We start from the raw sequence: 25,619 nt of genomic DNA, 5'->3' as shown, positions 1-25,619 counted from the left end.
CACTTCTATTCATCAGCCTAATCTATTTTATTACAGTTTAGCTCAGTAAAGTCTCGCCAGTGCACTGTGAATTAGTTTAACCTTAACAGATCTAGTTTTGACTTTTCCTTAAGGTCTGAAATAGATAAATTCAATAAGACTTCAAATAAAGAGCAGTTTCTTTCTACTTCCGTAAAACGTTTAACTTTCTATTTACTCATAATAACCACAAAGAAGCGACGTAGATAAAAACAGAACAACTCTGGCCATGTAACATGCAACCCTTTCCTTGCATGACTGCAGCCTGCATGCAGGCAGTAATGAACAGCTTTGTCATAAAGATGAAACATTTTTTTTCAGCCAGATTAATACGTGAAGCTCTTCCCAACACGCATTTTCTAAAATGTGACGGAAAGCCAAGCAGCGTTTGAGGATAAAAGCAGGTCTATTCAAACTGAGGGCCCTCTCACTCCCATGCTGCACTAGAAAAGCTGCGAGGCCATCGACACCCTGAGAAACATGATTACACTGTGGGTAGAACTCCAGCACTCGGCCCTTGAGTCATCTGGTACGAGGTAAGTTGAAGATCCCGTCAGAACCAGCCTGAAGTGGGCTGGATAGATGACAAGCAGGGCTGTCGTTAGTGAGCACAGATGGTCTACTTTGCTCTTTCTTCAAATATGAACTTCCTGACTTGGAGATCTTTTCCCCTCGACACACATCATGCTGCTGTGGGAAGAACAGAAATAATCCTGAGAGTGGAGAAGACTTTGCGAATTAGGTTCACCACCTTTCTAATATCAGGACTTAGCTGTAGAGTGGGCGATCATGAGGGAAAACATCAATCTACCCTCACCTACCACTTCACCTTGCTAATAGATTGCCTTTTGCCTTAACTCTTCCTGTCATAGAGTCAACAAGGTGCTGGAAAGTGTTGATCATCTGGGTAAGGAAATCCCAGAAAGTTGATTCTGTTTCTATTCCATGGGAGAAACGCTTCCTCACTTATTCAAGTGGCTTTTTCAGTCTCAGTTGACTAAATAGAAATCATCAGAAACAGAAGTCAGCTGAGACCGAAGACATCACTTGGATGAGTGATGAAATGTTTCTCTCACAGAAACCGCTACGTCCAGATGAACAGAATCAACTTTGTGGGGAGATGCTGGAAACACTCGTCAGAGGGTTTGGTCCATATTGACAAGATAGTTCGAGATGGTTGTGTGTGGGAAAATCCAAGTAGATAAACAGCTTCTGAAATACTCAAACAAGCCCACATGACAACAACAACAACCACGCCACGTTTAAAGTCACTTAAATCTTTCTTCCCATTTCTGATGCTTGGTTCGAATTTGTTGTCTTGACATGCATGAATGCATCCAGTCAGCTGACTAGACACATGCATTAACAAGTAGCTGAACAGGTGTACCTAATAAAGTGGCTGGCGAGCATCTCCATTTGATAGCCATCATTAACAAGAAGTTCTGAAAAAGCAGCAGCTCTTTGAACAGCAAATTTTTTAGTCCTTGAATGAATGTGTAATGACAATGTTGCCTAGCGATGGCTGAAAATTAAAATTTATGATGAAGGTAGTCACACAAAAAAGCTTTATGGCGTATTATTCACTAACTCGAAACTTTTCCTCATGAATTAAGATGTTTATTTTCTAGCAATGTGACGAAAACACAAACATACAAAATACCAAACTGTCAATTATGTCATCCAAAAAAGAAAACAAGGCCATCAGCTTTAACGTACTGATAAAGAGGTATGAATGAACGATGTATTCATCATTATAAATAAGTCCTGGCTGTGCACGTACATACAAATAATAATACTTCCAGTTAAAATGGCTAGATGGCAGAGACTGACTTTATTTCTCTTTCAACACAAAAACACCAACCAGTCCTTCCTGCCAGCTTTTTAAAATGTGCCTTCATTGTTTACTCGACCAAAGTCTGCCATGTATGTGCTTTGTTATCTTAAAGATAATCACAGGGAAAGACATGAGATTGTAACAGTCACATTCATCAGCTAAATTCTACCACAACCATAAAAAAAACTTTAAAAAAAACCACTGTTCTTTCCCTAAACTGAGTTTCTTGTGAAGCCTCTAAAAGCACTGATGGTTCTTCAGTTGCTCCACATCACTAAAGCCCCTTCCACAGTTGGAGCACTGGAGTGTTGCCTTTTCGCTGTTGTGTATGAGTTGGTGTCTCTTTAGGTACTCCACACGGCTGAAGCGCTTGCCGCATGCTTCACAGCCGTATGGACGTTCACCTGTGTGAATCCGCTGGTGCCGTTCCAAATTACCAAGGCGACTAAAGCTGCGTCCACAGTGCTGGCAACGGTGCGGCCTCTCACCCGTGTGCACCAGATGATGGCGCTCCAGCGACCGTGAGTGTGTAAAACGCTTCCCACAGATCTCGCAGCAGTGCGGCCGCTCGGCGGCGCAGGCGCACTCGTGGTTCTTCAGAGCCCAGGCGTGGCTGAACGTGTTGCCGCAGTGAGCGCAAGGGAAAAGACTGTCCTCTGCTCCGCTGCTCTGTAAATGGGCGCCACCTAGTGGACACGGGTGCTCCTCCAGCTCGGCTTCCGAAGTGAAGCCTCCTCCACATTGTGGGCAGAAGTGGAGCAGGTCCCCGCCGCCCTCCTCTTCCCCGGCGCTCTCCCAGACGCTCCCCGGAGCAGATAGGTGGGGCGGATGCTCCGACTCTCCGTGCTCCACCACATCCTCTACAGGCATGACCGCAGCTGAGTCGCTCTCTCTTAACTTCTTTGACCAGCCTAACCTCAGCTCCACATCCCCAGCCACTCCCAACCTCTCGCCCTCCTTCACCCTGCCTTGTCCTATCTGGTCCTCTTTGTGCAGAGTGGGTGGCTGAGGCTCCAGCTCTCCATCCTGCTCCATTCCATCGAGACCAATGTACTTAGGGGCCAAGCTGATCTCGGACCCACAAACCACTTCTGAGTCATGTTGAGAAGCCTGCTCGCGGCCTCTTTCGGCCCTTAACGCAGACTCCAGGCCCCTCAGCTCATCCATGGTCATTCCTCCCTCTGATGGTTCTGCAGAGCCCACCTTCCAGTTCTCCTCTTCACTCTCCCCTGGATGAAGAGTCGGGGGACGGTCTGACAGATCTCCTGAGCAGAAACAGAAGGAGGAGGAGAGAGTGAACGAGCTGGTGTGGGCAATCATTTCCGTTTTCCTTCAAGTACTGGTCTCTGAACATTTTCTCTAACTTGCCCTCCCTCACTCAGTGAGTCCTGGGCTCATTACCTTCACTCGGGGTTCTGGAGCCAGCGTGGAGGTTCTGGTTGGACGGATGCATCTTCAAAGCCTCCTTGATTAGTCGGAGAGAGGCAGGCTGATAACCCTCTGTTTGGGCCAACTGCATAGAGAAGCAGAAAGAGAGCTACTGTACTGGGTAATCGACTGAGTCCAGGTACAATGAGACATTCACTATTAAATTTACTCTTGTTCTAAAAAAGCTTGTTAAATTTCCACATGATATGTTTACAATGCACCTGAAATAAAGATACAGCTAGGTGAAGGACTCCTTTCAAGCGGTGAAAGACTTCACAGAGCAGGGAGGCAAATTTATGCACATTATGCATGGTTTGAATATTCAAATCCAGAAGAGAAATGAAGAGTGGATCAGCGTCCTGCCACTTGGTGATGTGGTGGAAAGCTTTTCTAACAGTAGTGTTTCTCCCTAAAAGCTTGCTGTGCATGAGATATGAAGAGCCCCACTCCTGGCTCCTCTGGAAGCTAAATATCAAATCAATAGGCTTCACTTTATCCACTATATCTCTGCAGTGATCTGATAGAAGAAGAATTTGAGCAAAACTCTTTCTGTATTATTATTGTCTGTCTGTGTCTACATGCTCTCTCAGTGTTTATGAAGCTGCAGAGCAGAGCAGAGATGCTGTGCCACTTTCTCCTCCTACTCCTCCTCTGAGAAAGCCTGTCTCCCTCACCTCCTCTTTGATGTTGGCCTTCTCCTCCCCCTCACCGCTGAGGCTGCCCTCCCTTTCCTCTTCCTCCACCATCCCTCCCTCGTCTTCTTCATCCCGGGGGAACTGGATGAGGTACATATCTTTGGCCTCCTTCCCCCCTCTTCCTCCCGCTCCTGCTACCATGCCCACAGTTGCTCCACTTCCTCCTCCTCCTCCTCCACCACCACCAGCACCGCCACCACCTCCTCTTCCTCCTTCCTCCCACACACCTCCAGGCCACGCTTTGCCATAGGCTGCTGCTGGGCCTTTTTTTGACTTGCCTCCTGTGGAGAAGGGAGGGTGGTGAAGGAGGTGAGAGGAAGGAGAAAGTGAAGGGGAGGGGGAGAAGCAGGAAGAACAGCAAATGAAATATGAGGGGGAGAGAGATAGGTGGGAGGATGTGATTGGAAGGCCAGGGGAGGGAGAGATGAAGGAGAGAAGAGGGTGGAGAAGTGGGAGACGAGGAAGAGGAGGAGGATGAGGGGATTGGAGATGCAGACGGGAACAGGAGTGAGAGCAATGGGAGCAGGCGGCGGAGGAGGAGTGAGCATGATGAACGAGTTGAGGAGAGGGGGCGTGGAAGGACAGACAAGAGAGCGGAAAGGAGAGAAAAACATGTGACAGCGAGGAGTGAGAGAGAGGCGGAGAGGAGAGGAAGAAGTGGAGTTGGTGGGGGTCAAAAGAGGGGCAGGAGGAAGAGGAGGAAAGAAGGAGGGCACGGTGAAGGAGAAAAAGATAAAAGTAGGATGGAGAGTTGAAAAAGATGAGATAGGAAGAGAGAGAGAGAAGTGGAGAGGGAGTGTGTAATTATGGAGGGTGGTGGAGGTGGTGAGAAGCAGGAGAGGAGAGGGGGAGTGTGTGTGTGTTCAACGTGATGAAGTAGAGAGAGAGCAGAGCAGAAGGAGGTGGGGGCAGGGAGAATAAGAAAAGGAGAAGAGGGTGTGAGGAGAAGAGGAGCGGGAAGGGGAGGAGGTAGAGTTGGAGGGAGACGGGGAGAAGTGAAGGAGGTGGGGGGGAGAGGAACCAGGCAGGAAGAGAGGAAAGGAGGGAGTGAGCAAATGCAGAAAGAGCGAAAGGAGTAGGAGGGACAGAATGCAGTGGAGAGAGGAGAGGGGGAGGTGAAGGACAGAGGGAGAGCGATCATGAAGAGGAGGCGGAGGAGGAAGGGGGGTGAGGAAGGAGGAGGGAGGGAGAGATCAGCTCTTGCCAGATGGTTTTCCAACAAAACAAGTGCGTCTTCACATAAACTGCACCTAGACTGCATAGCATTCACATTGTTATTCACGTTAAAGCCACAATCATAGGGAAATACTGCAGGATGTGCTGATAAGCTGCCATTGAACTGTATACATCATGCAAACTAAAGGTAAACAGGAAGAAAAGCTCCAAGTCGCCACACACAGCAAATACTTACGAGTCACGTCAAGTTTTCGCTTCTGCCGGCCTCCAGCTTCCTCCACCGGTGCTGCTGCCGCCACCAGCCCGGCGTTGCGGCGGTTGGCAGCCCAGCCCATGCCGTACTTGCGCTCGGTTCTCAGTTTGCTCTCTGTGAGCCTCAGCCGCAGTTTGAGAGCCTCGTTCTCCTTCCTGTTGAGGGACAGCTCCACCAGGTAGTCGTTCACTGTCTCCTGGAAGAGTTTGGTGATCTCGCACACCGAGGCACGGATCAGGCTGTCCATGACGGCGGTCAGATGCGTCTCAAATGTGGTCACCGATTCTTCCATCATCCTGTCCGCGGGGCTGCAGATCTGATGACGGTTTCACACACAGTTCGTGATCAGTTGTAACACAGCTTTCCTGCTATGATCGCAAAAGTTTTCGATCGTGTGATCAACTCTCCCCCATAGCCGCTGTTGGTTAACTTTACTGGCTAACCTGCTGCTAAAAATTAAACCTAAATGATTACGGCAGTGAAATGAGACAGGGCTCCGTGAATAGCATCACGGTCATTCCGCCTCTATTACAACTTAATTAAAGACTATACCTGCCCGGTTAATCTGTGCAGTGCCAAGGCGGCGATGCTGGTTAATCGACGCCAAAATCACAACCCCCGTCAGCCCGGCTTGTTAGTAAACTTATAATGCTTCTGTGCGTGCATTAATGTTAAAGTACAGCTGGAGCAGCAGCCTCTCCGTAACGTTGGAAAGTGCTAGCAGACTGGCTAGTTTAGCCCTGAATACGCACCATTTGTCGGATGACACCGAGGAGCCACCACGGCGTGAAACAGCGGCAAAGGTGTAATTTCACGGATCACGGAGACGCTCGGCAGCTGTTTGTGTGCCGAAATACGGCGACAAAGGATAGCGCCATCCAACTTCTGCCCTCTCTCTCTCCCTGCCAGTTCCCTTCTCGCCTCATCCAGCACTGCTTTTAATTCTTGAGAACACTACGCATGCCCGGTACCGTAATTACGCTACACTCAAGAGCAGCCGCACCCTGGAAATACCAAGCACTCAGGTTTCACAAGCCACTTTTTATATAATAATTTCAGCAGTGGTGATGATTTTTTAAAGACATAAGGATACAGAAGAGCTTCCGCTTGATATTATTGTTTTTAGCACGACCCATTTGTCACATGATTGCACACGTTTTCTTCTCAATTTCACAGTCAGGGGTGGCGACAGTACAGACTTTATTTACTTAAGCAGAAGTTGAGCAGTAGGTTAAAAAATACTCCAGTAAAAGTTGAAGTAGGCTACTGAAACAACTTTTTGCTTATAAAGTTGGAATTCAGCTAATGAGCCTGAACATCATCAGCTTAAATGCAAATTCATCTCTGCAACTTGATGCAACCTAAGCCTGACCATGAACACCACAGGCACTGTGCACCAATCCAACACAGAGCTTTGCTGTGAATTCACCACATTAATGCAAACGAACCTGTTTATCGTGGACAAAACTACCCAGTATTTTCATGCAACATTTGAATAACACAAAGTTAGTACAGCTTAGCTTGTTTTGCAGGACAAAACAAATATACATAATTTATTACAGCATATTATATACAAATCCAATGCGTGATTGAAAATGATGACATCATATGTAAGATTTAAATCTTCAGTTTATCAGTCCTTACCCTTACATATAACCTGTCTTCTTCCCCTTCTGTCTATCTTTCTGCATCTTTCTATATCAAAGAGAGCTAACTTTCTACAAGTTAGCTCTCTCTTTTGTCTCTCTGTGAAATACATCTGCTGGTAACTAGCAACAGACTGTGCTGCAAAATGCACACAGCTGACAGAAAAGTTGGATTTAAAATTACTACTTAATAAAAACGTAACTCCCTTCATGCTGTCTCCTCTTCTGTAGTGCTAGACAGTTTCTGAAGTATCGCAAACAAAAACACATGCACTCCTTCCACCGACTTTTAACTCCCGAGTATAAACGCTATAGATGAACCAAATGTAAGAGTCTGTTAGAAAATGTAAGTAGTAGAAGTAGTAGTAGCAGATGTGCGGATATTTCTTTAAAAATGTAGGGAGTGTACAGTAACGAAGTATTTGTACTTAGTTACTTCCCACCTCTGTTCATAGTTTAGTAGTTTTAAGACAGAAGTGCGTATACAATTGCATTACCAGTTGCAGAAAAAAACGACAAAGTTAGCATAGTAGAATACTAAAGTTTTTCATGTTCATGTTCATGTCACTTTAAAGGGTTTTAATTGTTTCATTGTTTGAAAATACATTTGTAAATCAGTTTGCCTAAATTTAAAAATAAGACTAGCATAATAATAGTAATAATAATAATAATAATAATAATAATAATAATAATAATAATAATAATAATAATAATGATGCAGAAATAAGGATTTTTGGAAAATAATCTTAAATCATATCCTTTGACAGAGGGATAAGAGTCTGTCATCACTTAGCAGCACTGAAATTGGAGATCAAATTTTTGTGGAAACAAACACAGATAATGTTCTTAACAAGAAAGAAAGCACATCAATTTGATGCTCACCTGCAAGCGCATGGTGACATGGAAAGTTGCTATATACACACAGAGTGATGCAGATAAATGAGAAAATGTTATAAACATTATGTATTTTAGGAGCAGAATGGAGTGCAGATATTGCTGCCCTAATTAGATCTTGAGTATGAGAGTGTGGTTTATGGATCTGCATCAAAAGCACTTCTTGCAGGATTGGATATTGTCCAGGCTTGCTGTGTGGAGGAAACAGCTGCTAGAACATTACTTGTTGAAGTTCAGAGGTCATGGAGACAAAGACTCATCAAAACCAACCTTAAAGATACCCTGGAAATGAGAAGGAAGAAAGAAGTCAAGTGTTAGGAGGGGATCGAGTGGCAAGAAGCATGGGAACATGTGACAACTGGCTATTTTCATACAGCTTTGTTATGGCCTTCAGTCACAATGTGGACATGAAAATAGAAATTGACTGACTGCAGCTCAGGTAAAGAAATAATAAAGCATTCATTTAGTACTTGAGTTTTATCGATGTGGAAAGAGGAGACATGCAAGATATTTTTAAATCGACACTGACAGAGCTGTGGAGAAGGATAAGGGTGCCCATTTTTTTGAGAATTTCACTGGTGTCTGATGTGCCTAAAATCAGAACATGACAGTAATGAAGTGCCACACAAAAGGACCGAATCTAAGACACATACAGAAGAAAACCCATAGACAAATTTTAGCATGGAGCAAATAAGTGGAATTCTGTGTTTGTAGACATGCAAGTGATACATTCTTCTAGATTTCATGGAGCAATATTCTTGAAAGTAAATACTTAAGGAGGTCAGTTTGATTAGATTATTTCTTCATGAAAACCTGAGATATAGACAGAAGATTTCTTAAGCTGCCTACGAGCCTGAAACTGCAGGAAAAAACCCTAAAAATAACTACGATTCCCCCCAGCTGGAAAGATGGTGCAAAATTTCAGAGGAGAAGGAGTAAGTTCGATGAAGCATTAGAAAGTGTTCCACAGGATGGAGAGAGTAGACTTCAGTGGAAACAGAGGTGATAAGGAGGGTTGGGGTAGGTATGGTGATAAGAAGAGAAATGCAAAAGGACAGATGCTAGTGGGGGTTTTTCTGAAAAGGATGGAAATGCCTGTGCCTCCTTTAAGGAGAGCAAGGAACATTAGCTGATGTATAAGATTGGAGGAAGCTAAGCACATCCAAAAGGTGCAATCTCAATTAAATCAGGAGACTGTAAGGTGGTGGCAGGGGAGAATGTAGCTAGACACCATTCAATAGTAGTCTGTAAAATGGCTTTGGATACGAGTGAAGGCAGAGCCATGGATTAACTGGTGGGAGCGGAAGAAGGAAGACTGTTGCACAGAGTTCAGGAAAAAGTTGAGCCAGGCTCTGAGTATTAAGGAAGCGTTAAGACACTTAAGATGACTGTGAAAGTACAGCTATAGTGCTGAGGGAAATGTTGAAGAATGCGTTTGATCTATCCTCTGGACAGAGAAAAGAGGATAAAGAGGCTTGGTGGTGGAATGAGGAAATACAGGAAAGAATTCAAAGGAAAAGGTTAGCAAGGAAAAAGTGGGATAGTCACAAAGATTTAGAAGAACTGGGAGACAAGGCATGTTCTCCCCGTGTCTGCGTGGGTTCTCTCCGGGTACTCCGGCTTCCTCCCACCGTCCAAAGACATGCAGCTTGTGGGGATAGGTTAATTGGATAACCCAAATTGTCACTAGGTGTGAATGTGCAAATGAATGTGAGTGCGAATGGTTGTCTGTCCCTGTGTGTTAGCCTTGCGACAGACTGGCGACCTGTCCAGGGTGTACCCTGCCTCTCGCCCTATGACAGCTGGGATAGGCTCCAGCGCCCCCCGCGACCCTGAAAAGGATAAGCGGAAGTGAACGGATGGACGGACGGATGGGAGACAAGGCATATAGCCTATTTGGTTCATTTGAAGAGTTTCAGTCAGGTTTCAGAGTTCATCACAGTACAGGAACAGTTTTAATGAAGGTTACAAATGATCTGCTTATGGTCTCTGACAGTGGACAAATCTGTGCTTGTCCTACTAGACCTCAGTGCAGCAGTGATCATATATTTTATTATAGCGATTAGAGCTTGCTGCAGGTATTATAGGTACTGCGCGGCAGTGATTTCAATCATATATATCTAATAGACTCCAGTTTGTTCGTGTAAATGGGGAGTCCTCTTCACACAGTAAGTTTAATTATGGAGTTCCACAGGGTTTTAGGGTGCTAGGACCAATTCCAATTGCATCACACATGCTTCCCTTAGGTAGACTTGTAATCAAGACCACCTAAACCAAGACCAAGACAATACCAAGATCAGAGGGTATCGAGACCAAGACAAGACCAAGACCGAGTCAAGACTAAGACAAAGTCGCGAGGAGACCAAGACAGAGACAAAAAAAAGTCTTTAACCTGCAGCCAGACGGCTGTAACTCAGGAGGTAGAGCAGGTTACCCACTGATTGGAAGGTTGGTGGTTTGATCCCTGGCTCCTCCAGTCCTCTGAACATCCAACTCTACCCTTGTGTAACAGTGTTTATATGGTATTATTCCACTTGCCACAAATATCAGTGCAATGGGGAAACAGCGCCCCCCCTCTCGGTGTGGCTGGTTAGGTGAGGCTGGCTGCAGTAATCGCTGCCAGTCTGCCGTAGCCATACGAGAGGTGAGTTGTATTGTTCCGCACACGATATAGCCAAGTAGTACAGACACATAAAACATGTTTGATTAGCTGACGAGCACCGAGTGTAATAAGTGCTTAGTGGACACATGTCCAACACCAGTTTTATGTACTTTTCATTTGTTTATTAATGTGTGAAACTGTATGCTAAAGCGGAATACTAATGGATGCTCTGCCGTAGTGTGCTGTGCGGAGTGGTGTGTGGCGAGCCATTTGCACTGATACAACACCGTTGTTTCCATTCAGGTACATCACTTGTTGTTGCTGTTATTTTATTGTATACTAAAAATTGTAATATGGCTGCAGTAATCGCGGCCAGTCTGCCGTAGCCATACGAGAGTGTGCTGTGCGGAGTGGTGTGTGGCGAGCCATTTGCACTGATACAACACCGTTGTTTCCATTCAGGAAATAAAGTGGCAACGATCGATCAGAGACTCCTTGTCTTTTTAAAAACACAACACAACGCAGAGTCGAGGAGTCTGTTTGGGCCGAACTGTTGCAGCGGGATGAAGCAGAAACCGGTTACACTTGGGCAATATCATTAGAAGGCATAGCATAGATTTTCACCTTTTTCTTTTAAGGACATCCTGATAATAATGTATTACAGTAGTCCAGTCGAGAAATAATAAATGCATGAACTAGTTTTTCTGGCTCTCTTCCACATCGTGTCTTTGTCTTCTCTTCCTCCTCCCACCCCATTCCTCCTTCCCCCTTCCCGAGCCGGGTTTTATCGGAGAATTCTTCCTGTTAAAAGGGAGATTTTCCTTCCCACTGTCTCCAAAGTATTTGCTCAAAGCGGTTCATATGATTGTTGGGGTTGTCTTTGGTTTCTCTATACCGTACAATATAAAGTGCCTTAAGGCAACTGTTATAATATGGCGCTATGTAAATAAAATTGAATTAAATCTCAATGAGAGAGGTGGAGAAGGAAAAGGCCCATAGTGAGTTGTAAGAGGCCGAAGTTGTTTAAATATGTGTTGCTATTAATGCAGGGCCATTAGCGACTTTTGTAATTGTGAAACACTTAAGTCTGGTAGGTGGCGGTAATGCGTCTACAAGCTAGTTGCCAACCCTACAACCAGAAGAAGAAGAAGAAGAAGAAGCAGGAAGGCGAAGAATACCAGCGGCTGCACCTTGAGGGAGAGAAGCGTTGCAATAATGCCGATGTTTGTAGTGAACACCAATGTTGCCAGAGGTGATGTACCGGCAGCTCTCCTGTCCGAGGCTACAGAGGAGCTGGCCAAAGCTATGGGAAAACCTGCACAGGTAGGCCGGCACGCGCTCATTCTTCCACCTACCCTCACGCGATTGTACGTCATAACTATCAATCAATGGCTGTCCCCTTTAATTCCGCATGTTTAGATTTAACTTCTCTGATGAAAGCATATTATATAGAGCTCCACTCTGTAAACTAGGCTGGCTTTGTCTTGTGTAATTATGCAGACAGTGTGTAGACTGCCAGCGCTGGGAGATCATTGATCGGTGGAGTTGGATCACTCACCCGCTTCAAATGCAAGCTTGGCCATAAGAATATCTGGATGGCGCTTCATTACGTCACATTAATACTCTTATAATCAAGTAACCTACTCATAAATAGTCAACATTAAAGGAGACAGACATTTTATTCTCATCAATGATGAGAATAAAATAAAATAAATATATATATAAATATAATTCAATAACATGAGTCATCATGTTATTGAATTATAATCAGACGATTCTATGGTTTCTTTATTAGACTAATTAAGTGCTTAATTAAGTGCTACATAGGCGACAATGTTAAAATATATTATAGAGATTCTCTACTTGTGTACAGAAATGGAAAATAAATGAAGATATTGGTAACTTTTCAAAAATCCACAGCCTTCACTGGTTAATTGTTTTAAAATTTGTTTGCACCGTTTTGTGCTTCTGTCTTGTACACACCAGTACGTATCTGTGCACATCAACCCTGACCAAATGATGATGTTTGGAGGGAAGGGAGACCCCTGCGCACTCTGCTTCCTCTACAGCATTGGCAAGATCAGTGGTGCTGCCAACAGGCAATACTCTAAACTGCTGTGTGGACTGCTCAACAAACACCTGGGCATCTCTCCTGAAAGGTACCAAAGACACACTTTAACCAGCACATTTTTAATAATTTGATGAGTGAAAGTAACATGGTTACAGAAGCAATCCCCACCCCCGTCTGGCTGTCAGTGTCTACTCTCATTGACCTATTTTTCCTTCTCTCTTGTGTATTTCAGGATGTATATTAACTTTATGGACATGGAAGCAGCCAATGTGGCCTGGAACAGCACAACCTTTGGCTGAAATGGAGGTCAAAAAAAAGATCATTCCAGAATTTTCCTACAGGAACTTACAACTGACTAAATGATGAGTTGAAGACAATTGGTGATCCACTTGTAGAAATACTGACTACCTTAAAAGCACTTATCCAGACTCTTTAGCATTGCACTATAACTTTCCCATTTAGATGCAATAAAGCAAATCCTATAAACCATAAATGATTTTCTGTTTTCCTTTGTTTTCAATGAAAAAGGATCCTGACAGGTATGTGTTAGAGCAGTCAGGGAGCTGTGATGGAATCTTACTTTGACTGGAACACTATGTGGACGGCACAGGGGAAATATTACGATTGCATGATAGTGAAAGACAAGCCATCTGTTAATTGTTGTTTATCCCATTTGAAACTATCACTGTAAACTAAGTGCTACTGAGTGTTAATGCTCTGAAAATGTTGTCCATTAATGAGCTAAGCAAGTTGTCCTTGTCATTGTGCCTGGTCAAGTATCAGGTATATTGTCAGGATACATATTAAGTATTATTGAAATACACGGATTCATACAAAACTCACTTTGAAGTGTTCATCATCAGGCCATAGGAGCCAAGCCATTAACTGTATATATCCATGTACCCAAGCATGACAATTAAGCTGTTTTCAGGCTGTGCATACAAGTGTAGATTGTTCAGTCTGCTGTAGCTCTACAAAAATCTATGCAACGTTTTGGCTGGGCAAGATTTGCTTTAATCTTCCGTAGCATAGATTCAACACTGTGCCGGAAACATCAGAGATTTTGGCCCATGTTGACGTATCATCACACGGTGCATATTTGTGAGATTTGCATTCATGACGAGAATCTCTAACTGTCACAATCAAGAAACTAGTTTGAGATGATTGTGACATGGCACATAATCCTGCTGGAAGCAGACAACAGAAGATGGGTATACTCTGGTCATAAATGGATAGACTTTGTCATCAACAATACTCAGTTGTACAAAGAGTTTGTGAAGTAAATATTTCGTCAGTGATGACACTGTAAACCTGCACAGTCTGCTTCCTTTTCTGTATTTCAAACTGAATATTGCAGAAAGAGAAAATAAATCATTAATTTGGGGATCAGGCATTCATGAAAGGGTTTAATTTTCTCAGGTTTTGGATTGTATTTAACTTTGTCTAGCGGTTATTTTTGGGGCTTATCTGTGAATTCTTCAAGCATGGTTAAAATATCTCCACACAGCTTGATGCTTTGCATTCTCATAATAATAATAATATTAATAATAATAATTCAGTTTATATATCGCCTCTTAAAAACTGTCAAAAGCGCGGAATGCCAGGTTAAAATTAAAAGCCAAATATTAGTCAAAACACTTTTTGAAATGGATACGAAACACAAAACTATTAAAAATAAATAAATGTACAAATAATAAATGTCACGAACTCCTACCGGAAATTCGTGACGGGAGGAAACGTCATATCACTGCGCGGCGGGAAAAGTTCAGTCAGGAAATATCAGGTTAAGCTGTGGCCTTGTGTTTTTCAGTGTCTTTGCTGTCCCTAATTGGTTCAATTCAGTAGTTCAGGTACAGAAAAACAGCTTCTCTCGCATGCAGGTAAAAAAAGAAGCAGGTTAGTGTTGTATGTAGCAGACGAATAGACCGGCTCGTGCTGTATTAGATGGTTGCCATGGTAGCCGCTACGTTTGATGCCAAAGATGGCGAGAAAATATAAATATTGCGAACGGAAAATATCTGTCTGTTATTAACTGTATATTTATGTATTTAATTTTCACTTGCTTCAAAAATATTGAGCGTTTTAATAAATCCATGATTACTTTGGGTTTTTTTTCTACTATAAACCGACGTAGCAGTGACGTACCCGTTTCCTTCTTCTTCTCTTGAGCGAAATGGCGGCTGAATATGTTAGGTTTATGTACATTAGCTAACGCAAAACCAATTTAAGACACGATTTTGGTATCTAGGCGCCATAATCGGGTTCCTTCTTTAGTTCTAGTCTAGCAAATTTCTGGGTTGAAGGCGAAGTTCAGAAAGTCAAGCCTCGAAGGAGTTTCACTGTGCCGCACTGTAGGTATTTGGATAGATAAGGAAATCACCCGCCATGTGTTAACAGTAGCCTCTCTGAAGTGGTTATATTTGAGATAAAATGACGCATGCACGTTGTAATAGTGATTATTCGTCTGTTCGACGTTAATTTTGAACCGGGGTTTTAATCTATCACCATGGCTTATAGTAAAAATGAAGTGGTTTACGAATAGCTGTTTATGAATGGTGATCAAATGTAGTTAACCGTCTGGGTTAGGTTTTTACTGCTGTTTTTGTTCAGTTTTTTTTTCCTTAAGGAAATACGGGAGAGTGAACTACTTGTCTTACTAGGTAACTAAACTTGCATGCTAAAATAAATGCAGTTTAAACCTTTCTGTTGCAACATGTGATGGTTTCCATACAGATTAATGGAATAAATGTAAACATGAATAAAATAAAAACCTAAAAATACATCCACCAGTGATATTTTTTAAAAAAAGTATTTTTTAACTAAATCAGGTTATGAATGATAGTTGCTCTACCAGATGGGAATAAGGGAATAAAAACGTGTATATTTGCTGTTTGTAAGTCCTGTTCTAAGTCCAGACCTACTTATCATTTCCACCTAAATACTCTTTTATGTATTTAGCGCCATAACATTAGGTGGAAAGTTATGGGGCAGAGAGGAGACTTTATCAGCAAATATACACTTTAAATTGCTGTCATAATTAATGTAAAGCTTGTAAGAATACCTAACTTCATCTCTAATCCCTGTGTTTAGGAGTGAAGCTACCACCACACACAAATTTATGATACTAGGATATCTGCAAGTCGCTTTCAAAGATGTCTGACATTCTAACAAGAGGGTTCAAGGCCCAGCTGACCACAGCTATGGAATCTATTTCGAGGAGAGCCGTGTTTGAGATAATGAAGATTTTTGAAAACACATTGTATGACAATCAAATGGAGCTGGCACAGAAAGGACAAGAGGTCACCCAACTTAAAATAAAGCTACAGACAGCAGAGCTAAAGCTGAAAGAACTTGAGGATGCAAGAGGAAGACAGGTAAAGACGAATCAAATCCAGACGAATCCGTCGCAAACAGAGGTTGAAGTTGTCACTGAAACTCCAGGACAGTCTTCTGAGGTCCCTGAGATTGATTTTGAAGGTATAATTTTAAATGTAGTTACTTCTTTGACTACATTATGACTAAGTGACATTTATGAACAAATAGGTGTTACTGTTTATAACCTCCAGGGCAGTGGTGGAGTGCGTGTGCAGAGTTGATCATAATTGATTATTTGATTTAATCTTGGTAGACTGTTGCAAGATTATTTTTACTCAGTAAAACAGTTGCCTGGCTTAACTTTAAGCATGTTTGCAATTTTCGTGCATTGGTTTGTGCAGTACCCGATGACTGGTGTTCTCCTCTGGGCTACGAGACAGTGACCAAACCAGATGAAGTTGTGTGTCCCAGTGTACGACTACGGGCGTTGTCCATACCTCTGTGTCATATTACAATCCCCAAGGATGAGGTATGTAGTTGAAGGTAGAACTGTGGATGTAGCATCCTTAACCACCAGAGAAATCTGCAACTTGACTTTTATGTTTTCAGAAGAGGAAAAAAAACATCTTCGTTTTGTGACGACTTGAGGCTCGCTTACAACGTTTCACAGAAAACTGAAATTTAGGAGTGCAATGATGTGTATACAGCTACATAGTTTGTAAGATGAGAATTTACAAATTTGTTTGGTTATCAAATGTTTTTGATTGACTAATTGTATTTAATAATCATATGAGGTGGCATGCAATGCACACTGGTGCATTATTATTACTTTCACTAAGTGGTGAAAACACATTTTTAAAAATGAAACTAATATAAACAATAGCTAAACCTTTAAATCAAACCGAAATTTACAAATGCATACTGAAATTGTGCAAGTTCACCTAAGATGTTGTGGCTCCTAATGACTTGATAAAAAATTAAAATGTTTACTGCACTCTTCTGTTCTGTTACATCTATTTACTTTACTTATTTACTTTAGCTGAAAACTAAAAGAAACAAATTCTTCAGATGATGTTTGTCTCTTTATGCAAACACAGCTCCATGAGCATTTCGTTTACTTGTAAATTGCCCTGTTAGTCTTTGGAGATTATCATCTATATGTATATCTATATTTTAGGGAGTTCGCTGTGACATTGACTTGAACCAGAGAAGAAAGAGTGCCAGGAGATCCAGTAGAAGTGAGTCTTAATTCTTTCATTTACTATTTCATGCCAGAAGTGACAGCGTGCCTCTGTTTTCCATGTGATAATATTGTTGGTGGGTGTTGTGAGCAAAAGTTTCAGTGAATCATCAGATCTGTTTATAGTTTTCTACTCAGCAGATATTTAATTTTGCCTAATTACTTGTGCCAATTAATGGAGCAGCATGATTAGCTGTCTCTTCAGTGAATCTGTCATCCTGAGGTTGAACTGGAACTGCCCCATACTTGAAATACTATTATTTTTCTGATCTGCACCCTCACTGAGCTCAGTGTAGCAGCATGTGAACCGGTTCCCCATCTATTGTTGGATCTGGTTGGAGTGGCCCTATAACTTGGTGCAACTCTCAAGAGCAGAGACGTGTCACAACAGTGAACTGGGGTGTGCAATACAAAGAAAATCCAATGTGCCCAACCTGGGCAATCAAGCTAAGCAGTCACATGAAGGTGCTTGTCAACTAAAGAAGTTGGCACAATCTAGCTATCAGCGTGTTCACATGAAAGGGTGGGTGTTGACAGAGTGTGACCAGTAAGAAATGCGAACCAGTCTACTGACATCAGGGCAACTGATTTTACAGAGAAAAGGTGAAGATGTTAAGTACATAATACAAGCTGAAAGTAACACATCTCCTAAAGACAAAGCAGCAATTTGAGTTTGCGTGGGTTTAAAGATGTTTGGTCATTAAGACTTAAAAAGAGCTGCTGTGTTGTTATAAAGTTCAACCTATTTGAAGTAAGGATGGAAAATAGGCAAAAATGTTGTCTGTAAGTTAGCTGGGTATCACAGCTCTGTCATTAAGACTGATTAGAATTTGATGGATTCAAATTGCTTGTTCATTAATTTGATATGTAGATGTGCATAAGAGAGTTTTAGATTTTACTGTCTCAGATGCAGCCCTGTGGGGTTGAATGGTCTGAGAGAAAAGAATTTATATAAAAACAGAATTCAAATTTAGGTTTGCTTGCATGTGCTTTTGATTTAAGATCAAAAAGTACAAGAAGGTTCCAAGTTTTAGGATCCTGTATTAATGCTTGTAAAACAATGGGATTGTTGTTTACACTAAATAGAACCAATTGTATGCTAAAATAAAAGATACTTTAAGCTGCTTTCTTAAAAAAAATGCTCAAATAAGTCTCCAAATATACTTGTGTGTACTAATAAATCACAAAGCCTTCCCAAGTAAGCCTTCCCTTATAAAATTTAAGCTGCAGCTCTTCATGTGGATGTGTATTACCAGTCTGCAATCTGGCTGATCTAGGAATAAGAAAGTGTAAGAAATATCACCATTTTCCCCTTCATATTTGCTTATTCAGTGCTCAGCTTGTGATATCAGTTAAATGTTTGCATTAGTTTATTTCAAAATGCAAATGCACAGTTTGGCATATAACATTCATGTTATGTTAAATATTTTTTCCATGTTTTTCTTCACAGTTTCAAATTTAATAGAGAGCAAAAAAACAGGTAAGGACAAAAGATTTCCAGCACATGATCATTGGTTTCAGAACATTAAAAATGATGTGAAACTGTTACTCCATGACATCAAAGAGGAATATCCGGACCTAATTGCTTTGGGACATCATAGACGAAGGAGGAGAAAATTAACAGGACAAAAGCAAGAAAATGAAGTGAAGAGCAGAAGAGGGGAAAGAAAAACTGCATCAACTGAGTCCACGTCCAAAGAACATGAAACAATGGAAAGTGGCAGCAAAAATGCTTACTCCTGCAAGATTTGCAAAAAAGTTTTCGATACAGAATTTGGCCGAGATGTGCACGTACGATCACACAAGACGTGTCGAGGCTGCAAGAAAATCTTCCCATTTCCGAGCACACTGAGACATCATAAACGTAATTGTGCAAAACTCAAGAAATTGTTGGCAGCCAGCTCTGAAGGCAAACCAGCTGATAAAAGAGAAAACCGTACGGCAAGCAAAAAACAGGCCGTCAGTGAAGAGCGCACCCGTTCCTCAAGCAGCAACAACAATAAGGAGGGAAATAAAAACGCGGGAAGGTACCCCTGCACGCACTGCAGCAAGTCATTTGATTTTCGGTTCAAGCTAATAGAGCACATGCGGATTCATACTGGTGAAAAGCCGTATTCATGCAGCATTTGTCAAAAGACGTTCCGCATTGCTCAGTCACTCAGATTGCACATGGTGAAAAGACACAACGACCAAAACACGGAAATAAATGGAGACCTATATTGGACCAAACCTTTAGAAGAGATCGAAGAGAACACAGGGGGTTCAGTTTCTCCCCGCAAACACACGAGTGAGGAAATTGTGCAAAACAAAGAAAGGCTTCAGTCAAAGAAAAGCTCCAGATGGCAAACAATGGGCGTGCGGCACAATCGTGGCTTCATGTGCTTATCCTGTCACAAGGTGTTGAGGAGCAAAATAATCTTGATTGAACACTATCGCATCCACACAGGAGAGAAACCCCTAAAATGCGACAGGTGTCCTGTGATGTTTCGTACTAATGCGCAGCTTTACGTGCACAAAAAGAAGTGCCACTCTCCACCGGCAGCTATCCAGTGCAAGAAGTGTGGGAAACAATTACCCTCACAAGAAGTTTATGACAAGCATGTGTCTAAATGTAAAAATTAGAGGACTAAACCAAAGGACTCCTCTAGTACCACTGTGGACATTGAAACACTGAATTTTGTCTCTGGTGGCTTTAAGTTAAACTGTACTGTTTGTTTGTTTTTGTTTAATACAATTACATGATTGTCTTTCATCTCTGGCATATTTTAAAACAATACATAAAACATAATAATCCACAATCAGGTGATGTATGCTATCAACAAATTGGTATGAAGAAATGTCACTAAACTAAGAGTTACAGTTTTTTTAATCCACCTAAAACTTTTTTTCACTAATAACATGAAAATACATTTTGGGGTTTAAGCAGTGGTTCAAGCTAGTGCAAATGTATACTAACCCTCAGGAATTTCAGTCTAAATACTTCTAAAGATGTTTTTGGTTTTGTTTGGGTTTGTTTTAAATATATTAAATACCTCATAAATTGGGATAGTTCTGTACGTCAAAAGTTCTGTAAAACCAACATTACCTTAAAGCAGACTTGCACTTTGACCATAATAGTGACTGCAGTAGTTGTGGTAATGGATACTGAAAGATACATGGATCCCTGCTTGCTAAACTCTATTTTAAAGGCTTACCCTCTTGTTCTTGTTTATAACTTGAGCTAAATGCCATTCTTGGTGTTTTGTGTTTAGCTTGTCCTGTTTTTGTCAACAGGAATTTGAGAAATCGCACGACTTGACCTTTCACATCATCCCAAATTGCCTGATGTGCTTGAGTGCTTGAGCTTTTCATGTTGACTGTATTTACTGGAAAAAATCAGTTATTCTAAAGGTTCAACTTGTTTTATATCTGAAAACATTTCATTGTTCTGAGGTTTTGATACCTTTGCAATTTTTATACAGTTCTAAATATATTTTGTACGTTTGTTCACTGTTTTTTGTTTTTTTTGTCCAAGTTTACAAAAATATGAATGTGTTTTACCTTTTTATCTGCTCCAAACCAAATATGTGTTTTTATTTTGGTCGTGTGGGTTTTTCTTTTTAACCTATATGTAATAGGTGATCTTACAAGCCCGTTATACTTTTTCTTTGTAACCGGACTGTAATTGCTAGATTGAATCGTTGTCACTTTTAAATAAAACCCCTATTTTATACCTTTTGTCATTTATGTATTTAATATGAATTTATAGAAGATTCAAATTGCAGCAATAGGGATTTTCGATGAATACAAATGAATGTGCTCTGAACCATTTAGCCTTGTTATCGCGAGACTTGCGGCGGTGATCACGTCGCAGTTACCAACCTGCTAGCTCAAGAAAAACTACATTGAGTGTTGTTTTAATGCTCAGTGAAGATATTTTCCCACCGACTACTGTCGGCCATTACGGTCCTGTGCTTTTGGTCGTTTCTTCTTCAGTTGTGCTGTGAGCTTCAGGGTTGAATAGTAAAGGCTACGCTTGATTGGCTCCCGTGTTTACACGTTAACCGGAGGTAACGTTAGCTAGCTCGGTGTAACGGCACTGAACGCCTTGCCTGGTCACAGCCAGTTTCTCAACGCTAGACTGAAGTTAACTATGTTTATACTCTTCTTCCATACAAACTGGCTTTTTACATTACAGCATATTGCTTGCCATCATCGTGTGTAACACTAGCAGTAGCTTAAGTGATAAACCATATAGGAGTTTTTGTGATTATTATAACATTACTATGAAGCAGTACACATTGTAGATATCGAGTTATAAATGCTGGCAGCTGTTATAAATGTCTGATGGCGTAATGCTGTAAATTGGCTGTTTAGTATGGCAGCATCTCATGGCAGTTCATAGATGCCACGGCAGAGTGTATAGCGGTAGCCACGTCGTCCGTCTACTCCCTCTGGAGGCAAACCACAGAAGAAAACAGCAGTGGCAACCAGCTGTTGTCATTAAAACAGCATCCACAAAACAAAGGACAATGGAGTCTGTGAGGAGCGCTTTCCATGCTCAGCTGGCCACCGTCATGGACTCACTGCTGGCAGCAGCTGTGTGCGAGATAGCCAAGATCTTTGAGAGCAGCCTGTGTGAACAGCAGGCGGAGCTGGCGCAGAAAACCGAGGAGCTCTCCATCCTCCGGTGTAAGCTGGAGAAAGTGGAGAGGAGGCAGAAGGCAAAGGGTGGAGGGAGCGAGGAAGGAGAGATGTCCTCAGGAGACAGAGAGGGCAGCTTGAGGCAACAGACCCTGACAGGATCAGGTATTACAGCTGTCTTTGATTCAAGCTGGTTCATGAACAACTCAATTTGGTCATCGTCAGGTCATCGTCATCATATCTATACCTGCTCATCCCGTTATCAGCTCCATTGAACCTGTTGTGTTCATCATTATGTAGACCTATTACCTACTGAATTAGTGCCAGAGATGGTTACAAATTACAGTTCTCTCGCACAGGACTGAATATGGGAAAAGATGTCTCTTCTCATTCTGACCCAGTAGGAGTAGTCAGCCAGAGCCTTGGTAAACTGAAGGAGGAGGTCAAAGGTCAGGATGGAGCTTCAGTAAAGCACGAGGTCAGACCCTCCCCTGCCTCTGTGTCATTCAGAAGTTGCCTGTTTTATTAAACTGCAGCAATTAAGTCTTTATGACTTCTTAACATTCACCTGCTAAACTTTCCCTGCCTTTTCTAAGTCTTATAGCTACATTTTACTTTTTCAATTCAGCGTGCTGGGTCACGGCCTGGCCTGGGGTCTTTCACAGCCCAAGCGCCAGAGAGAAGCCTCGCAGCTGGGGACGAGATGCAGATTGATGCCCTGACTGCTACACAAGCTAAGACAAAATGTAACTAAGTCACAATCTATTGCTAAAACAAGAGAAGCTATGAGAATAAATAATCAAAGCGAGAATAATAGTGAGAAGGCTGAAAGTAGCTAAATTGTGGGTGTTTTTTTTCTTCCATATTTCTTTGCAGTATCTCACTGGGATCAGAGCAGTCGTGGTGCAGACCACAGACCCCTTCAGGATCAAGCCTCTGCCCCATTTCTCTCCATCTCCCAGAGTGGGCGCTGCTCCCCCAGACCTGACCCTAGCCTAGCTCAACCAGGTGAGTGGTTACCTGGGTTGGACACCACCCGAGGTGGGGTGTCCAGTCTGGAGAACCTACAGGCAGACACAACCAGCTGCACTGGTGCAGCTAGCAGCAGCTCTGGCACAGATGCGCCCTGCTTCAGGCCTGGTTTTGGCTCAGATGAGACCAGTAACGAAGATGATGACAACTCTTTCCCATTTCTGGACCAGGAGCCTGAGAACCAGAACTCCAACCAGAATGCAGAGAGGGGGGCCCAGCAGGATCAATCCCAAGCCCCACCTGGTGAGTCACTATGGAGACCAAGAGACGAAAGGGGTGGGAGAGCCTCCATGAATAACACCCGGCGAGTCACAAATTTTGGAAACAGAGACCCTCTCCGACCCCAGTCTAATACACAGCTGCTCACTTTACGACACACAAACGCTCTTAGCCACAATCCAGCTTCAAGTGGAGGGAACGGCCGACCTTACACCTGCCCATACTGCACAAAGTGTTTTACGTACCCCTCCCACCAGCGCAGACACCTTTTGCGCCACACAGGAGTCAGACTGCATCCCTGTCAGTTTTGTGAAAAGAGCTTCCTCACTCCCTCTGAGCTCACTGTGCACACTCGCACACATACAGGGGAGCGGCCTTTTGGCTGTGCTCAGTGTGGTAAACGTTTCGCCCGCAGCGGGAACCTGAGAGCGCACCAACGGGACGTTCACATGGGGAAGAGGCCCTTTGCTTGCACAGAGTGCGGAAAGAGATTTGCCCACAGGGGAAACCTTAGGGTTCACAATCACAGAGTCCACCAAGGAGATCCCTACTATATGGATAACCAGCAGGAGCCTGACATAGTCCCAAATCCCATTTAAAAAGATTTTTTAAATTAAAAAAATGGATCTGCACTTTGAATTTCATTTGCACAGTAAAATCTAAAAACTTCTTTGAAGGTTGCCTGTATTAGTGAGCACTTAAAATAGTTTAAAATACTTCATTTTTTTCTTTTATTTGTTTCTGTTTTGAGACAAGTGTTAAATTAATTATCCAAAGTTTAAGCTGCATTTATTGACCCACAGAATCAAAGTTAGTTTCTAAATGTTTTTTTCAGTTTTGACTTATAATTTTGGGTCCCGCAAAAAGAAAGCTTCTTATTTTGCTGTATTGTAAATGAGTAGATGTGATTTTCCAAGAATAAGAAACATTGGCTGCTGATGTGAAAAATGTAATAATAATGATTCTCCAGGCTGACTTTATCTTCCAGTGATGTTCTTCCCTGAATGTGGACAGTTGGTAAATGAATCCAAGCACCTTTTCATTATTTAATGTGACAAAACTCCAAAATAATAATATTTTTTGTAAAGCGAATAAAGAAAGACTAGTTGGTATTAGCTTAGGACATGTGGCATGCAGAGGTAGGATAGCACATCTGTTTCTTCACATTTGTCCTGTACTGCCTATCTCCTCAAACCATTAAGTTGAATGTATTGTGAAAAAAATGGAAATGTGTTCCTTCAACAAGTCCATAATCATGATATTAAAAAACTGTACTTTCCTTTCATCTTGTTTTTGCAAAGTGAAATTAAACACCGTAGTTATGCATTAACTTGTATTTCTCCTAAGCCTGAAAAATCACTTCACTTCAGAGTTTGGTTTTAGTTTCGCTGCACAAGTCTTTGTCAGACTCTAGGGGGCAGTGCCAACACACAAAAGAGTTATAGAAACAGCTTTGGACAGCTTTGCACATTTTGATAGTGTTGCCCTATATTTCAGATCTTTTTCCCTGATGCACGCACTTGTGTCATCGTGCCATCTCTCAAGCTGTGCTTGTTAGGCAAAATCTAAACGAGAGTACCTCAGCTACTGGGTTTAGGTGCTCAAGACCCAATTTCTCTTTAGCCGTTTGGCTTTAAAAGTGTGCAAAAACAGCAGTTTAATTATTGTCAGGGGGGCCATTCTATTTTTACTCCAGTCCATATCTTCAAAAGATGTGCTGAAAGATTTTGAGCCTTTCATAAAACTATATTTGCATATGCTTTTATGAACAACACCATAATAAGTCCCCGTGTGTGTTTTCTTCTCTCCATATAGTTCCTGAAAAAGTTACTTCCTAATTGTGGAAGTGAGTGGATACAGAACCCAGATGTCTCATTCTATGTAAAATGTTAAAAAGTATTTTTCACTCTTAATTATTTAAGTTAAATCAGAATCCATTAAAACTCGAAGTTGGTATGAAATATTCTCTGAGTTACTGCCTCTTTCATGTAGCTTAGGGCTGCAAAAAAGACAGAATTTAGTTCTAATAACACAAACTTAAATAACTTTAACCTCAAGCATGTCTTCTTACGCACAAGCCTAAAAATGCCTCAAGTGTGTAGGTTATGTGGAGGTTGATGGGATATTTGTTCGTGTCTCATCTCAGGAGCTGAGTGATGCCTGGCTGACCTCTGTGTATGTATGTATTCCCCAGGCAGCTGAGTCCTTGCTTTGCTCATGGAAAGATTACATTCAGTGACCTCCCATCCCCCAAAAGGTCACCTGTGTCCGTGTCTCCCTCTGGGTTTTGTGCTCACAGTTGTGAAACGAAAAGAAATCCTGACATTTGTAACAAGTGAACAACCAATTCTGAAGTGAAGCTTATAAAGGACAAAGAGAAAAGCAAGCATGAGGAGTTTTGTGTTTTACTTTATTTGTATTTTTGAATTTGTGAGTCAGATAAGGGCCAGTGCGCCTGTGTGAGTGAACTGCTGTTAATGTGAGCCAATTGAACCCCCCTACTGTGTAAAGCTGCAAGCTCTTACGGTCCTTTTCGGGGCATGCAGTGTTTAAGTACTGTATTTATGACTGCA

At 42.1% G+C, this 25,619-nt stretch overlaps 3 protein-coding genes across 13 annotated transcripts; 2 read left to right on the top strand and 1 right to left on the bottom strand.

Moving 5' to 3' along the window:
• Positions 1-1,514: 1,514 nt before the first annotated feature.
• On the bottom strand, positions 1,515-14,396 carry LOC146717721 (uncharacterized). 4 transcript variants are annotated; one of them, XM_085430045.1, is made up of 5 exons: positions 14,332-14,396; positions 5,387-5,720; positions 3,955-4,256; positions 3,254-3,365; positions 1,515-3,117 (listed from the first exon to the last, which is right to left on the bottom strand). In XM_085430045.1, the coding sequence occupies exons 2-5, from the start codon at positions 5,697-5,699 to the stop codon at positions 2,090-2,092; spliced, it is 1,755 nt and encodes a 584-aa protein (XP_085286171.1). In that variant the 5' UTR covers positions 5,700-5,720; positions 14,332-14,396; the 3' UTR covers positions 1,515-2,089. The 4 variants fall into 4 exon arrangements, with proteins under 4 accessions (XP_085286171.1, XP_085286145.1, XP_085286153.1 ...); XM_085430019.1 differs by lacking the exon at positions 14,332-14,396 and adding an exon at positions 8,168-8,215; XM_085430027.1 differs by lacking the exon at positions 14,332-14,396 and adding an exon at positions 8,168-8,215 and having other exon boundaries at positions 3,955-4,253.
• mif (macrophage migration inhibitory factor) lies at positions 11,673-13,110 on the top strand. The gene is made up of 3 exons (XM_085430005.1): positions 11,673-11,869; positions 12,533-12,705; positions 12,850-13,110. Exons 1-3 carry the CDS (start codon positions 11,762-11,764, stop codon positions 12,914-12,916), a joined length of 348 nt encoding a protein of 115 aa, XP_085286131.1. The 5' UTR covers positions 11,673-11,761; the 3' UTR covers positions 12,917-13,110.
• Positions 14,340-24,376, top strand: LOC146717720 (uncharacterized). 8 transcript variants are annotated; one of them, XM_085430083.1, is made up of 8 exons: positions 14,340-14,400; positions 15,708-16,094; positions 16,334-16,461; positions 17,110-17,170; positions 18,623-18,652; positions 22,155-22,273; positions 22,424-22,541; positions 22,672-24,376. In XM_085430083.1, the coding sequence occupies exons 2-8, from the start codon at positions 15,770-15,772 to the stop codon at positions 23,643-23,645; spliced, it is 1,755 nt and encodes a 584-aa protein (XP_085286209.1). In that variant the 5' UTR covers positions 14,340-14,400; positions 15,708-15,769; the 3' UTR covers positions 23,646-24,376. The 8 variants fall into 8 exon arrangements, with proteins under 8 accessions (XP_085286209.1, XP_085286197.1, XP_085286190.1 ...); XM_085430071.1 differs by lacking the exon at positions 14,340-14,400 and adding an exon at positions 14,434-14,497; XM_085430064.1 differs by lacking the exon at positions 14,340-14,400 and adding an exon at positions 14,450-14,513.
• Positions 24,377-25,619: the final 1,243 nt, after the last annotated feature.

This window comes from Copadichromis virginalis, linkage group LG2 (assembly GCF_057382275.1).
Source record: "Copadichromis virginalis isolate Kocher_CV1m ecotype Utaka linkage group LG2, C_Virginalis_male_GT1.1, whole genome shotgun sequence".
NCBI classification, from domain to species: Eukaryota; Metazoa; Chordata; class Actinopteri; order Cichliformes; family Cichlidae; genus Copadichromis; species Copadichromis virginalis.
The sequence above is the reverse complement of the archived record's forward strand: the minus strand, read 5'-3'. Positions and strand labels throughout refer to the sequence as shown.

Excerpts from the sequence above, each read along its gene's own strand:
- LOC146717721 (XM_085430019.1), bottom strand. The coding sequence starts at position 8,188 with ATGACCTCTGAACTTCAACAA. Across the intron at positions 5,721-8,167 it reads TGACCTCTGAACTTCAACAA|ATCTGCAGCCCCGCGGACAG; the intron begins GTAATGTTCTAG and ends AACCGTCATCAG. Across the intron at positions 4,257-5,386 it reads GCGAAAACTTGACGTGACTC|GAGGCAAGTCAAAAAAAGGC; the intron begins GTAAGTATTTGC and ends CCTTCTCCACAG.
- mif (XM_085430005.1), top strand. The coding sequence starts at position 11,762 with ATGCCGATGTTTGTAGTGAACACCAATGTTGCCAGAGGTGATGTACCG. Across the intron at positions 11,870-12,532 it reads CTATGGGAAAACCTGCACAG|TACGTATCTGTGCACATCAA; the intron begins GTAGGCCGGCAC and ends TGTACACACCAG. Across the intron at positions 12,706-12,849 it reads CTGGGCATCTCTCCTGAAAG|GATGTATATTAACTTTATGG; the intron begins GTACCAAAGACA and ends TGTGTATTTCAG.
- LOC146717720 (XM_085430083.1), top strand. The coding sequence starts at position 15,770 with ATGTCTGACATTCTAACAAGAGGGTTCAAGGCCCAGCTGACCACAGCT. Across the intron at positions 18,653-22,154 it reads AATAGAGAGCAAAAAAACAG|GACTGAATATGGGAAAAGAT; the intron begins GTAAGGACAAAA and ends TCTCTCGCACAG. Across the intron at positions 22,542-22,671 it reads TACACAAGCTAAGACAAAAT|TATCTCACTGGGATCAGAGC; the intron begins GTAACTAAGTCA and ends ATTTCTTTGCAG.